General features: G+C 36.5%; 1 protein-coding gene across 2 annotated transcripts in view; it reads right to left on the bottom strand.

The window, feature by feature from the left end:
* The window catches only part of LOC113235116 (nephrin-like), a 292,525-nt gene that overhangs the window by 240,137 nt on the left and 35,496 nt on the right, over positions 1-16,892 (bottom strand). For both annotated transcript variants that reach the window (XM_026470692.1, XM_026470693.1), the window contains exon 2: positions 13,068-13,277. In XM_026470692.1, the coding sequence (XP_026326477.1) occupies positions 13,068-13,161 (94 nt within the window). In that variant the 5' untranslated portion in view covers positions 13,162-13,277. The remainder of the gene's footprint in view (positions 1-13,067; positions 13,278-16,892) is intronic.

Raw genomic sequence — 16,892 nt, 5'->3', positions numbered from 1 at the left:
AGTTCATTCCACTGAGTTGAGTCTGTGTAGATAAATTGAGCGTTGTCTGAAAAACTAGTTCAAATAATTGTTATTTTATATCTTTTTCCCACTGGAAGGTTCAGTGAATCGCAATTCTACCAACAACCGGTTACCGTTACATTGTGTAACCCTTTCGTGTTTTCTATCAACTACAATCTCGCCTTTACACTAACCATAAAACTGTTGATAATTTTCAAGCGTGATTTGTGCTAACTGGTAATTTAAGAGTAATTAAAGAGAAAAGGAAAAAGAATAAAATGTACAAACAATAATATACTTACAATGACTGAAGCAATATCTCTAGCCAGTCTCTGGTAGCTGTAAAGGTACCTGGCTGAGTGAAGAAAAACTTTCATAGATTTCTCACAGATGACACTAAGTAAAATAAAAAACCAAAGATCGGCTACAAGAACATAAAAAAATTCGTAAGGCCTGCTGGTTCGTCCCGTAGCTCAGTCTGGAGAGCGTCAACCACGGTATGGCGAAGTCGCTGGTTCGAGTCCAGAATTTTTTTCGATTTTGGTATACATAATTATAACAAAATATATTTAATAACAGTAGTGCTCCTTGTGAAAGAGTTCGTCCTGAGAAGTTCTGCCACCTTATCAATTTCTGCCGCCAAGCAGTAATGGGGGCATTACTGCGTTCCGGTTCGGGTGGGTAAGGGTGCTGGTGAACATGCACATGGGACTTGTTAACTTATGTCTCAGGGTGGCAGTCGCTGTAGCAGTGCCCCTAAGATCTTTGCGATTTAAAGTTTTGAGTGGCACTGCAACTGTTATGGATAGGCGTGTCGTTTACCACCAGGAGCACGACTTGTTCGTCTCGTAAAAAAATATCTGTTACGGAATGTTACTATAACTATTAATATTTTCTATTGTTCAAGAAAATAGTTTACAAAGATGTCAGAATCGAACAAGAATCGACAAATAGCTGAAAGAATTTAAATCGTTAAATCATGCTACTATTGCATAGGTATATCTTCGTGAAATACGAAACAAAGCATCAAACATTCTGTTCGGAAATTTCGCTACATTTCCCAACTTGGTCCTAAAACCAGAGTAAGGCACCGATAAACTTCTTCGAGTGGTCTGATTTCTCACTACGGCCCCCATTATCGTAGTTTCAAATGCAATAACCAAAGTATTACGGTCGGAGGCTGTGTTTTAGTATTCAGACAGAACATATAAAGAAGAAATGTCTGGTGTGGATAAAGCATGCGAACTAGACTTTCTGTCGTATCGATATTTGGGTCCGTAGTCATTTCAGGCACTAGACAAAAATGAAAAAAACTGACATTTAAGTTACAAATAAACAAACAAAAAAATAATTGAATTGATATGAAATTATTTTTTATGTGAAAAGAGAGAAAAAATTCCTACGATCCGGCCGGATTCGTTGGTATAGGGTCTACAGGGTATGCTAGAAGACGTCGGTTCGAATCCGGCCAAATCGAAGGCATTTTTTTGAGTATTCGATCTTTATATTAATAATTACAGCAAACTAGTGAAGTAATTTCACGAAAAAAATAAAGAAATATATATTCAATAAAAAATTTAAACCTTTTATTAAACAATAATTTAATGTAATAATATGCCAGACAACCACACCAATTACCTAGTCTCAAATTAGGGAATTCCCTGTACTATGAGTACCAGAACAACGAAATTCACTCTGGGGCATAACCCGGAACACTCAAACCAGAAACAACTTAGAAAAGTTAATTTCCCCTAATTGGTCTTACCGAGGATCGAACCTGGGGCCTACCTCATCTAACTCCTACAATGCAAACCGAAGCGCCATCGAGATCATCATATTATACATATATATATTTTTTTATAATATCAAATGACGGGACGAACAAGTCGTGCCTGTCCATAACAATTACAGTGCCACTCAAAGCTTTAAATCGCAAAGATCTGAGGGGCACTGCCACTGGGCCATCACCCTGAGATACACAAGTTGACAAGCTCCATGTGCCGGTAATTTCACCAGCACCTTTACCCTTCTAAACCGGAACACAGTAATGCTAATATTACTGCTTGGCTGACTTGGAGCTCTACTGCTGCTAAAATATATAAAATAGAACAATTTTCTGCCGCAAGCGTCTGATGATTAAGATAAACCTTTCTGATATCTAAATTAAAACAACCCCATCTACGTAGAAATTCCCAACACGGACTTTTTATTTTCGACAATTTGTATCTGCAGAAATTTCATTTCAAATAAGATTTATTATAATTTCTCGTAATCTTTTTTGACGCCGGCTTGCTAAATATGATTGGTCGGTTGACAGATTGGCGGACGACGACTGATAGACGGTGGATTCGTGTTATTTGTTTAGCAGATTATGTCACTAGCTGTAAAAGTCGTGGATCCGACTGGACTCGAACCAGCGGTTTTTCGCCAAACCGGGGCTGTCGCTGTCCCAAATGTGATAAAGAAGGAGTCAGCGAATGGCTTATTAACTTTCCAGCGGTCGCGCGCGGTCTCAGAGACCGCAGCGACCTTATTTTAGTTATTTTACAAAAACTATAAACAAACGGTTGCGCGACCGTGATATCCTCGAGGGGGTGAGGTACTTCCCCTTAGTAGCCCTGTGATGCTCGTCGCAAGCGCATATGTGTCTTTATTTGTGTTTACGGTCTCAGATTCCGCGCGCGACCGGTCGTGTTTCAGAAAAATTCATGGAATGAAATTGAAACCTGGGTGAGTATTTCATGTTATTTGTACTATATTACTTACTAAATTATATTATTTTACGTAATATGTATTAAATTATTCATTACTTCACTTTTTGTTGTAGACACAACACGAGTTACGAAGAATTAGAATGGCTGATGTCAAACCATTGCTACTGATAATTAGTAGGTTATCGTACTACCTGCTCCTAAAAAAACTTAAAAGTTTTTTATTTTGTTTTCCTTTTTTATTTTATAAGAATTGAGATATTACGGAGAACATCATTAAAAAAACAATAAAAAATTAATGTGATTTTAGAGTTCTTACAATATTGTACAATTGATGACAATATTGATTGATCTCGATAATAATCTATTATAGTATTATACTTATAAACGATAAAGAAAGTAAATTTCATCTTGTTTTGTTATTTTGTTGATTTTCAACGTAGTTTCGTATTGTGTCATATGACTAAAATTTTGAATTTTTATAGACTGTTCAACTAATGTACGAATTAAAAAAAATAATAAGTAAATAATGTTTTCTTATTTTCATTTAAATAGATGAAAGACTTTTTTTATCGTGTGCTACACAACGTCATGAAAATATTCAATTGTCTTCTCAAACTGAACGCGCAAAGTTGCGGTCTCACAGACCGCACGCGACTGCTTATGTTCGGCGCAATGGTGCGACCATTGGAAAGTTAAAGGAAGTTTCAACCTGCGCCTTCAGCTAATCTCTTCATTATTTGTGTAAGTCATTCTTAAGCTTTTTTTATAAGAAGTGATGGGACTAAGAAGTCGTCTGGCAGGTGATAAGCGACACGCCTACACTTTACGGGTAGTGTCATTCAGAGCTTCAAATAGTAAAGGGCACTAGATCTGTGGCACTCTACCACTGCACCTGTTACACTTACACATAAAGTTGCCAAGTTACTTACAGCTTCTAAATTTTATATGACGTTATCATGTTCAGGAACACAGTGACTGAAACTCTTAATTAGCACAAACACGACGTTCTTTTTTTGAAACTCGTTATAGTTCCGTGTACAGAACTATAATTAAATTGTTCAGTCCAGTAGCGAGTACTGCAGACAATAGAATTTTGATTCAGAAGTAGAAAAAGCGCCTTTGTGATAGGGTTTGTGGAATTATAACTGATAGATTAGAAAAATAGAAAACTAGAAAAATACTGTAAATAAATTTTTAGTTATTTATTCATTTTCTTTCATTGGGTTAATTTGTATCTCCTGTTTTTCATTATAAACATTGCCTGAGAGGGATTGCCACTTAAGATGACTTTATACTCATTGTTTTCTTGCGTCATTGTATTTGTAATGCTCATCATCATCACCACCACCATCAAACCATTTATACGTCCCACTGCTGGGCACGGGTCTGCTTAAAGACGAGGGTTTAGGCCATAGTCCGCCACCCGGGCCCAATGCGGGTTGAGGACTTCAAATGTTTTCCGAGGGTTGTGAACGTTCTTCAACGTGTAGGTTTCACCACGATGTTTTCCTTCACCGAAAAGCTCATGATAAATTTCAAATGAAATTTCGCACATAAATTCCGAGAAACTCAGCCCGGATTCGAACTCACGACCCTCTGCTTGAGAGGCAGTAGGTCAAACCATTAGGCTTATCGTGTCTTAATGCTCATCGTGTTTCGATTATTTCATTTCTTCGCTTACGTAGGCAATTGTTTTTTTCATTATGCATTCAACAATAAAATTTAAATTACAATCATAAATCACTATATTAATTCAAATGATTGAATCACTCACGATTTGAATCATTGAAATAGCCCGCAGGTTTCGACATTCATTATGGGTTAGTCGACCTTCCCGCATACTAATTTCGGTCTTATAAAATTGATGATTGAAATAATTTAACCCTTAAACTTATTCATTTGAAGCTATAAAGTAAATTTTTATTTCAAATAATAGACGGTCTACAAAGAATTAAAAATTTTGTAACTTTTGTTAATGATATCAAGTGATGGGACGAATAGATCGTGCGCCTGGTGGTAAGCGACTCGCCTGTCCATAGCAGTTCAGTGCTACTCAGAACTAATGTTCTAAAATCACAAGGATCTGAGGGACACGGCCATTGCTCCTGACACGCTGAGACATAAGTTAAAAAGTTCCACGTGCCTGTAATTTCACCAGCACCCTTAAGCAATAGGTAAGGCAGTGTTTGCCTGGACGAACTCTTTCACAAGGAGTTGCTCCCAATGGATGGCGTAAATTATTTACAGAAAGCCTATACCTGACTATGGATGAAGTCGCGCTGTGAGATGTTGATGTTTTTTTTTTTAAAAGCTACACATTTAGCAGAAGTAGAGCTCCTCGTAAAAGAGCTCGTCCAAGGAAGTGCTACTATCATACCTACTTTAACGGCCAAGCAGTAATGTGCATATTACTGCGTTCCGGTTTTGATGAAAATGAAACTGCAGACACCTGGGACTTCTCAACTTAATGTCTCAGGGTGACGGGTTTAATGGCAGTGCCCTTCAGGGTTTTGCGATTTCAATCTCTGAGTGACACTGCAACTGTTATGGGTAGGCTTGTCATTTACCATCAGTCGCAGGACTTGCTCGTCCCGTCACTTGATATTATTAAAAAAATAATATTTATTATTATAAGATGCCTCAGCAAGATGTTAAAATAATTTCGTTATTCCTGAATGGGAGCCATAGGTTTTACTACCCTTTTTTAGGTGCAAATCGCTAGAAAATCAAACGTTCACTCGAATAAAACAATATGGAAGAATGCTTCCGTCAAGAAAACGTTGATAGATTCTTGATGAACCATCTTTGTAATCATCTTCTTGTTGTTATTTCATGTTCTAGTTTGTGAGGTACATACAACGCTTTACTTTTACTTTTATATATTTTGCAATAAACTTGAAAAGGTGAAACTATTTATAAAACCATGTATTAGTATTACTCTTAACTCAAAACAAACGTTTTCTTCTACTTGTATCTAACAGATTATGCCACACAAATCTAGGCCGAGTTAGTCTGATACAGTGGATCGATAGAATTGGCTAGTAGCCATGAAAAACTTGGTTCGACCCGTAAAAATTTCAAACTCCGAGGGTGATTTAAAAATATGGCGAAAATGTTCGACGTAAATCGAAAGGCTCTGTTATCTATTTCATATTTGTAACGTTAGCTTTACTGAAATTCTTTGTTAAATGGGTTACGGCATTGTTTGATTTACGAACAGGTAAGAGCATGCTCGTCGATTATTCGTTCACGTTTTTTTATATCATACCAAGTGACAGGTGATAAGTGACAAGTTGCAGTGCTACTGACAACTTTAAATCGCAAATATCTGAGGGACACTGCCATTGCGCCTATCACCCTGAGACATAAGGTGACAAGTCCCATGTGCCTGTAATTCCATCAGCATTCTTAGCACCAAGCATCGTATGTCGAATTTGTCAAGTTTACAGGGGAGCGTTTTAAAGTTCTTAATTCTCTGTAATGAGCATAACACGTGACTTCATCATTTCTCAGTTTTATTCAGCAAAGCTCGTTACTCACATAGAGTATTATAAAATCCTAGATATCGGTTAGATCAGAGGTTCCCAGACTTTTTTTCTCATAGACCACTTCCAAAATTCAGCTGGTTCCGGTGAACCCCCTGCAGCTACATTTCTACAATATTCCATATCCAAATTATTTTTTGTCACGCTAACGTAGACACCCGTCGAGTCTCCCGTGGACCCCTTGGGGTCCACCTGGACCACTTTGGAAACTAAGAGGTTAGATGATCTATTAGATGATCACTCTATTTGAGTAACGAGCTTAACCGAATAAAACTGAGAAATGCTAAAGTCTGTTATGCTCATTCCAGTGAATTCAGAATTTTAAAACGCTCCCCTGTAAACTTGGCAATTTCGACATACAATACTTTACGTAGGAGGGGCCGACCTTTCGGTACGCAGTTATACTCACATAACTGCTTGGTGGCAGAAATAGTAAGGTTATTAAAATATTAGCAGAATTTTATGAATAGGCCATAAAAGACTGAGTTGCTTTCGATGATACACGTCGGTGCAACGCGGGTGGCAAATGTAATTATGGGAATGTCTACTACGTTTGTATGGAGTAACACTACTTGTTTTATTATTCTATGCTTACAACTTTGCTGGACATCAATTGAGTAGAGCCAGTGTAATATTCCCATTGGCTAGCCTTAAGATATTGTTTAATTGTGGCACTATAATTATGTTATGCATTTTAATGAGAAATTTAGCGAGACAACGCCAAGTTACACACACAAATGTGTAAATGTAGATCGTGTTACGAGACATTTGATTGGCAATGTACAATGGTATATAGATTGACTTATGAAAATAATAACGCAATTATAACATTTTACAAGCCAAGTGGCGTTGTTTGTTTTTGTTGAAATTAACAATGGCAGACGAATTGATTGATAATGCGTGCTAGTGTTCTGTTTTTAAAAATAATTGCAATGGTATTCAAGATAAATGTTTGTTATTTTCAATGATTATTAGTACGATTAATTCATGAGTGAGTTCATACAATATTATGACGTTAATATAAATTGTAGCACAATTACCTTCTATTGACATATTCTCCCTACCAGCTTATCTATTGGCTATATCCAAGCTTCGAACTACTTGATACTCTTAAACAGAAGGCTGTGTTCTTATTTATTCATATTCATTAATAAATAAGTTAAAAAACTTGAACAGTCGCAGCAGAGATCGTTTTTATAATATCATGTGACGGGACGAACAAGTTGTGTTCCTGATGGTAAGCTACACGCCTATTCATAACAGTTGCAGTGAAACTTAGAGCTTCAAATCGCAAAGATCTGAAAGGCACTGCCACCCTGATACATAAGTTGACAAGTCCCATGTGCCAGTAACTTCAACATCGGAACACAGTAATGCTGACATTACTGCTTGGCGGTAGAAATAGGTAAGGTGGCAGTACTTACTTGGACGAACACTTTCACAAAGAGCTCTGCTATTAAAAACTACTGCTCTCTGTGAAACAATTCGTCCTGGGAAGTACTGCCACCTTAACTATTTATGCCGCCAAACAGTAATGTCAGCATTACTGTGTTCCGATTTTAAAGAGTAAGGGTGCTGGTGAAATTACAGTCACTTGGGACTTGTCCACTTATGTATCAGGGTGACGGGCGCAGTGGCAGTGCCTCTCAGATATCTTTGCGATTTAAATCTTTGAGTGATACTGCAACTGTTATGGATAAGCGTGTCGCTCACCACCAGGAGCACGACTTGGTCGTCCCGTCACTTGATATCGTAAATACCAAAATGCAAAGCAAATTAATATTTGCTTATCAAGTGTATTTTTTTTGTCGACTGTTTTTCTCCAATTAATTAGTGTAACCTCTCTTTGAAGTCTTTGTTAAAGTGCTTTGCTACGCGCCTCACCTGCCCACAGTAACGCAGAAGCTGTTGATTTAGGATAGCCCCTCCTTAAACTTGGCAAATAAAAATCCAACACTTAACAAAAGTTTCCGAAAAGCCTTGTGTGTTGTAAAACTTCAGGGGCAGCTTCGAATAAATCTCTTAGCGACAGATAAGGGCTGGACCCGACAACGGTCGTGCTCCGAGCACAATAAAACGAAAGATAGAAATAACAGGAGGAAACGTAATGGAAAAAACATTACTATTGTTCCCTTATTTCTTATAACTAAATGTAGGTTGCATATAAATTAGGAAAAATAGTTCTCGTATAAAAATATCTTTACATAGAAAACTTTTAGAATTTTTCTTTTTGGTTTTCCTAGCTCCATTTTCATCGGCAAATTACCAACAACCTATTGCGTGATCATGGAGAATGAATGAATAGTATAACAACCAGCGCGCTGTTCTTTACACTTTGGATTTTAGATGGTTTAACAGAGCATATTAAAAATGTATTAGTAAAGATACCGACATCACATTCACGAAGCGAGTTAACTCTATATTATTAATTAAAAAAATACGTATTTGGTAGAAAATAGTACTAAAAAGTACTCGTATACCTGCTTAATAATATTTTCTATACCTAATACATTTTTACTAAAATATAAAATTAATTAAATTTTTATTGAATTGATACTCAATTATTTTTTGTGAAATTACTCCACTAGTCTGTAATTATTAATACAAAGATCAAACACTCAGAAAAAATTCCTTCGATCCGGTCGGATTCGAACCGGAATTTTTTCAGAGTGTTCGATCTTTGTATTAATAATTATATAAAATTAAGTTACTGATTTCAAATAAATATTGAATGAAATTAATTATAAATAATATTTGAGTACCGGTATAAGAATAGCAAAAGCACGTGGTGGAAAATGGTCTTCTTCTTCTATATATTATTTGCTGAAAAGTACTACCAAACATTCGCATTTTTTGTATCATGTTTCGTGCTTACGCTTGTAATTGTGTGACTACCATAATTACTGTTTTATAAATAAACTACGGTTATTTTTTAATGTCGACTTTTGGTTGATTTATTTATTTACGAATGTCGCTATGCCAATAAGAAAATAATTTTATTTTGGTAGCAGTAGAGCTTCTTGTGAAAGAATTCGTCCGGGGAAGTATTGTCACCGTACTTATTTTAGCCGCCAAGAACAATATGAGCATTACTGCGTTCCAGTTTCAAAGGAGTGCTGGTGAAATTACAGGCACATGGGACTTATCAACTTATGTCTCAGCGTAACAGGTGCATTAGCAGTGTCCTTCAGATCTTTTCCATTTAAAGTTCTGAGTGACACTGCAATTGCTTTGGACAGGCTTGTGGCTTAACACCAGGCGCGCAACTTGTTCGTCCCGTCGGTAGGTTCTATTAATTCAAAATGACAGTGCCTGTTAATTCCCGAGAAACAGCCAGCTCTGATTTTCATGTTTAATGTAGGACAAGTTCAAAACTGTGAAAACGATAAAACCTCGCATGTATTCAGCAATGACCACGAAAATATGGGTTTGCCTAAAACATTTTTTCGTCACAAACGCAAACATAAAAGAACTGACAAGCACATTAATAAAAGTTTCCGTGACTCGGCTGGCCGCTGGCAAAAGTCAAATATTATGCTTTATACAGTTCATTTAGAATTCAGAACGTGCCTTTATCCGTCCTTCCCTATGTTATGGTCACATTCGTATGACGTATGAATGCTGTCGTGAGTTATTTTGGATACTTAATAATGTAACTTCAGAGATGAACCTCCTTGGAGGGATTTTATTTAGTTAATGCGCCCTCGTTCTTATCCTTTACGAATTTCATACGTTATGTTCGCATTTCATTCTTGTCATTTTTATACATTTTATATGAAAATGCGCGTCTTCTGGACTTCTTAATTTTTGTTTCTCTTTTTAATATTTTTTACCCTTTTTATCCATAAATGAAGTATTTAAAGGTCTGAGTGGCACAGCAGCTATTATGGACAGGCGTGTAGCTTACCATCAGGCGCACGACTTGTTCGTCCCGTCAGTTGATATTATAAAAAAAATGGCACGAGAGCAAAGACCAATCAATGCCATTCTCTACTATCTTTAGTAATTTAAAAGAAGCATCATTGTTATTTTTCTGAAATTTACAAAATTAGTAAATTACACTATTATTATTTGAGAAAGTGATACCGTAATACCGCAACTAAAATTATAACTCAAATAATCTCGCGTTGTCGCTAGATGGTGTTGAGATCGAGATAAACGTAGCATTTTGTACTGTAGAATGAGCTTAGATCCTCTGCTGCAAGACCTACCTTGCTTTTAGGTGAGCTTCCACTAGTGGAAATGTTCTGGGAACTTGCTGGCTTATCTGCTGAGAACCCTGCTGCCTAGCCATTGACCATCTCAAAAGACCACATTGTTAACGCAGTTTAAGTTGCTATATTGATCAGATCAGTGATGTCCTCAAAAAGGCTGGGATCCGAAGTGACAAGAATAAAAAAAGTTATATGAAATGGGTAGTTGATGTATGTGAGGCTCGAGAGTTTTGTCAGAATAAAGCAAAGTGGCGTTCCGTGATCTCTGCCTACTCTTCCTGTGGGACTAGGGCGTGAGCTTTATATTAACATATAATGCTATAATAATAAACTACGTATGTCTTACGTTAGTTGTGCCTACGTGACCCCGTTTTATAGCGTAACAGTCATCATCATCATTAACAGCCTGTCGTAGTCCACTGCTGGACATAGGCCTCTCCTAATGCGCTCCATTACGCCCGGTCCTCAGTTCGTAGCATCCATCTGCTGCCAGCAGCTCTTCGCAAAGCGTCACTCCATCTGGCCAGAGGGCGTACTACACTACGTTTGCCGAACCGTGGTCTCCACTCAAGAACTCGCTTACGGATATGGCCAGCCCACTGCCACTTCAGCTTGCTTATTCTACAAGCTATGTCGGCGACCTGTGTTCCAGTATCGTAGTTACAGTACCAAAATGTATTTTCACATTGTGATCACAGTGTCTTGTAACAAAAATATGGCGGCTCCATATATATACTAATAATAATATTTTTTCTGAGAAACGAAAACAATATAGAACAATTAAGTAATTCAATTTGGTAATGGTAAATTCTATCAGTATATCCCTTCCTCGAAATACAATACTATCGTAGAAACCTTATACGTTTACAACTATTTCTGGTACGTATTAATAACATGAGTAGATGGTCCAGGATCTGTTACAAAATACATTTCAGTGGCGAAAGTTTAAAATATCTGTTACATAAGGTCTATAATCGATAATGTTCCATTACAATGCCCGAGGGGTGGTATAATTTGTATACGTTCAATCTACATGAACATGCTAAGCTGACCTCAATAGAATTTCAGGCTTTTCATTGGACTGTTACATTTCGAACCTTGGCACCGATCGGCGTTGGGGAAATTTCATGAATAGCACGAAATCATCTATATTATAACAATCTTGGTACTATGACGGCGGGACGCGCCGTAAAGCAGAAAGTTTTTTAGTTTAAGACTACGCAAATTTGCTATAATTCTCCAACTTATTCATTTATATAAGTATCTGACAGAAGGTAATTAGAATATCAATCAAAAACAAATACCAATGAAATGGAATTCACGTTCAAAGAGACTTGTAAAACCTGAACAACCTCACAGGTGAATTCAAATATCACCGACATTTTCGTACTGTCACATCGGGAATGGAAGAAATAATTCCGATTCTTTCTTGTTTAATAAACTACCACGTGGCTTGTTAAAATCGATATTAACTCTTGGTCAAAAGACGTTATTAGTTTAATACGCCTACATTGATTTGTTCATAATCCACGAAAATACTTTTTTTTTCATTTCTAGCTTAGCAAATGGTTTTTGAAATTCGAACTTGACGCTGGATTGTCCTATGAAAACAAAACATAATGATACGTTCAATTACGCGATTTGTCGTACATTATTTATGTCATATAAATCCGTTGGTACATTTTATTCTTATTATTGTTGACATTACATTGACAACGATAAATAATTTTGTTTATTAAAACTGATTTATTACAGTTCACCTGTTTTTCTTTCATCTACTATTTTCCTCGCTATAGTGAGGTTAAAAGTTGTGTGTTTCGCTCGACAGCAAAGTTGTTTTGCATCTCGTGCCTTGAAACCCTCTCTACTTTCTTTTTTTCTTTTACCACGCATAATTAACTATTTTATTCTTCATGATCATGAGTCGTAGAATGAAAATATAATAAATTGTTCCAAAAAGAAACGTTATAAGGAAGTTATATTCTATATACAGTGTTTTTTAAACCAGAGACAGTATTGGGAAATCTGAAACCATAAAAGATACAAAGACTGTCCTTGTAACCATTAACTCTTTTTTCGTGATAACAATTTTGGCATAGTCGATTTTTTCTTCAAGCGTGAGTTGTCCATAAAAATCAATTTTTTTTGTGCTGATGACTCAGTTTCATGAAGGAAGGAATTTCATTGTATGTAACGAAACAAATCGGGACAGCAGAAGTTGGTCAAATTTCGTTGTGTTTTTCATAGAAAATGAATAAAATGTACTAGTTGTTTTTTAACGCTAATAAAATCATTTTCTTATTAGAATGACTTCATTGTGTAGGAAGAAAAAACCGGGACTGCAGAAGTTGGTTTAATTTAATAAATAATAATTTAATGCCGAACTGCCCGCTGTCCCGTCATTGGTCACCGGACGCTTATCAACGTCGGATCTGCGTAAATATTTCTCCGCCTGTTCTTATTTTAATCACATTAGTTTTATGGGCGCGGTTTGCGGGACGCGCGTCTTCGCCTCATACCTCACCTTCTAAAATCTAGATTCGCATTCAAATACCTCTCCTTAACTATAGTTAATACATGACATTGAATCTTACCTGAAATAATGGTGTTCTGTGTTGCCGACGGTGACGTAGAAACGGCAAGCAGGAGGAAAGCTATAAAAGTCCTTACTATTTCCACACTATACATCTTTTATTTGCTAGCTAAGATTAAAATTATTATTGAATATTTACATTACGTTGACACTAAGTAACTTTTATTATTTCCCTAATTTCCGTTCTCGAATCTCGAGGGCTCGTCCAAATCTGAAACAACAAACAAAAGAAAACTTAAAGTCTCTGTTAAAAATATTAATCTATAATAAGAGTATTAATATATTTAGTAGTATCTTAACGGATTTTTACCATAAACATTAAAACACGAAAATAAAAGATAGGTATGTAGTGTGTATAAAGAAGAGGGTTTGTATGAAGAGATTGATGAATGCAAATGAAGCAAGAGATTTGTCAGGACCGTGGTAAGTGGCCATCAATAGTCTCTGTCTACTCTACTGGGAATCCAATTTTGTGACTACACACGTATGTAATGTGCCAGGCAACCACACCCATTAATTAATCTTAAACTAGGGAACCCTCTGTACTATCTGTACCAGAATATTCTAATAATAACGCACACATTCATAGCCCAGCACTAGTAAAATCCTTTCTTGCGAGTGCCATGGACACATACATTGACAACCACAAATTACGCCCAAACTCACGAGAGAAATCAATGTAGGCCATGCAGTTACTTCTCCCGGTCCGGGAATCGAACCCGGGACCTCTCGACCACGGGGACAGTTTCACTCAATTAGAAACTCAGCACTCAGAAAAGTTAAATTCACAAATTGGTACTACCGACAATTGAACGCGGAACCTCAAAATCAAGGTCAAATAATCTTTATTCCATTGAGATTGTCATATTGATTAAACTCTACTGCTCATTTGTAAGGCAAATTTCTCTGAAACGAATGAGCAAGAAGCGCTTGGAGTTGCCCTTTGTAAATAAACATTTTTACACATTTATCGTTCATTTATAAAACTTATTTCAAACATTTTAGATCGAGATAACCTGCAGAAGCTAAACGGGTCACTATTTTTGTTATCTAACTATGCAGAAGCTGTGTAATAAACCTTTAGTATAAAGTTTTTGTTTCACTATAGTTTTAAACCTCGTGAATAGAAAATTTTGAATATCAACCCGAATTTTATTATAGCGTATATATTGCCCCTTGAATGAATTTATTAATTTGTGACTTTGTGAAAACCACTATGTGGATTCACCGTACTTATTAACGTGAAATTGACTTGATGCGATCTTGTGTACACACACACAGATAATTTTGGTGCGGGTTGGGCTCGCGCGGGATTCAATCTGCGCCCGTCTCACGCCCGCTCGGCTGTCAGTGTGTTCCACGCTTTAACCACACTTGTCGCATGACGACGCGGTCGTTCGTGTACTGACGCGGCCGTTTACGCGCCGCCCAAATGGATTTTGAGATAAATTTTGAAAAACGATTATTACACAGCAAATTTAAAAATAGTCCCATAAAAGCGCACCCACGGAGCTTTTTGTGTTGCGTTTTGCTACTCCTAAGTCATAATAATCATATTGCGTGTTCTTTAAACTTATGAACTTTTTATTTCTTTATTAACACAATATTGATATAATAATGCAATATTTTTAAAAACTTATTTAAAAATAAAATTTATGTTATTAGGTTTATTCACAGTACTAATAATAAAGTATATAGTTTATTACTACTAATCAAACTCCGCGTGCACTTCCTGCGAAAATTTATAGTGATGTTGAGGTTATGTATTTTCAAGTATTAAATATCTTGAAAACTATTACCGTCCTCAATCCGAAACATCACACAGAGTTGCTCAAGAACCCCACTCCCCCTTACTGCTACCGTTCGTGCGCTGACACGCAGCCCGTCAGCATGCTGATTTTGATTCAAACCGGAATCGGGTAGTCTCGAAATCAGATGGGTTTCCGAGCGAGAAGATGAACCTGATTCCTACTATATCTTTCTAATTTGTGAGTTAAATCAACTATTGTTCCGATTTGAAACGTCAAAAGTTTCCGATCGGCCAGTTGTGAATCGCAATTATGCGCCTCGACTCGGAAGAGACGCAGTTTCCGATCGGGAGAGGCAATCAAAATCAAGCTGCAGGCGTCGACGCCGTCACCGATCAGCCTTCGTCGACTGCGTATAGCGGCGATCGGAAATTCGCAGGAAGCAGTTTCGTTGCCGTGTCGAGCCGCATCATCCAAAACCAATGGATACGCACAATGTCTTTTTCGCTATTACGTCCATGAATATAAAGTTTTTTTTTAACAAGTTAATGCAATTCTGCGTTAATAAGCGCGGTGAAGCCCTGTTAAGAACAGCCAGTTCATTTTTAGCTGACTTTCAAGAAAGGAGGAGGTTCTCAATTCCATTGTATGTTTTTTTTTATGTATGTTACGCGATAACTCCTGAATTTGTGAACTGATTTCGATGATTATTTTTTTGTTGGAAAGAGGCTACCTAAAGAGGCAAATAGATATGTAATTCCACGCACCTTTGAGATCGGTTTTTTAGTAATCTATACTGAGATTATATTTTTTAATCTTTGCACATAATTATAGCCCTGCACTAGGAAGACCCTGTGTCGCGGGTGCCATGGACAAACACACAAATAATCACACAAATATTCCTCGTATGAATAAAGTAAAATGTTAATGTGTCTTTAAACTTATCTCTCAAAGACACTCTAGGGACCAAGTTGTAAATTGCCCTAACCGCACGTTTTTGCAATACAAAGAGACTAATAATATCGGTGGTATAGCCTCAAAACAAATCTATAAGCACTTCATCATCCATAAGCTCCCACGGCGTAAACAGTTGAATCACCTAGGTTATTTATTATAGTAGTTAGGCAAATACAATTTTAAAATGTTATTAACCGACTTGAAAAAAGAAGGATCCCAATTCGGCTGTTTGTTTTTTTTTTGTATGTATGTTAAGCGAAAATTCTTTGTGAACCAATTTTGATGATTCTTTTTTGTTGAAAAGAGGGTACCTCAGTAGTGGTCCCATTTAAATTTGATGATCTCTGAGGATGGTAAACTAGGGGATGACCCCGGTTTCGCGCACTTTTTGGTAACCGATTTTAATAAAACTTGGCAAATAGATGTAATTTCACGAACTTTTGAGCACGGTTTTTTAGTACTCCGTACTGAGATTATTCTGATGTTTCATTTTAACTTGGCCTTAAAGAAATATTTGTATGACTATATGACTTTGAAATTTGTAATATAAATTTTATCAAAACAAATCTGTGTAAACTAGTTTTGTAAATATTTTATTTGTCTACAAATGACACTGAGGTTAGGAAGGTTATGTTTAACATAATAATAGACTTGAATTTTATAATATATCAACCGATAAGTACAGTATTTTTACCTGAACAACCGATAATATGTAAAATATAGATAATTTTCAAGATACTAAAACACGAACTTGTTATTAGAATAATGACGAACATAACAACCGTGATAAGGTTTAAAAGTATTATTCCCCCTGTAATAATTTATATCAATTATACCCTATACATATTTATTACGTTCCATGCGGCACATATGGCACCCCTATAACATGCAACAACCAAATTATATAGACCTACGACTTGATAACTCGTGCTGTATGTTCGTTTCTACTAATTCAGATGTCGAGGATTCTACAGGGATCATACTTTCAAATTCTTCTCTCTGACCTGTAAGCTGTGAGATTTTTATCGTATTCGATGCAACTTTTGTGCAGGTTGCTGTTCATAGTGAGTTAATATCGTTTTTCAATTTGTTTTTGTGTTATATTGCGTGCTATGTCAGCA

The sequence above is a fragment of the Hyposmocoma kahamanoa genome, unplaced genomic scaffold (assembly GCF_003589595.1).
Source record: "Hyposmocoma kahamanoa isolate Upper Pololo Valley unplaced genomic scaffold, ASM358959v1 87, whole genome shotgun sequence".
Taxonomy (NCBI): domain Eukaryota; kingdom Metazoa; phylum Arthropoda; class Insecta; order Lepidoptera; family Cosmopterigidae; genus Hyposmocoma; species Hyposmocoma kahamanoa.
The sequence above is the reverse complement of the archived record's forward strand: the minus strand, read 5'-3'. Positions and strand labels throughout refer to the sequence as shown.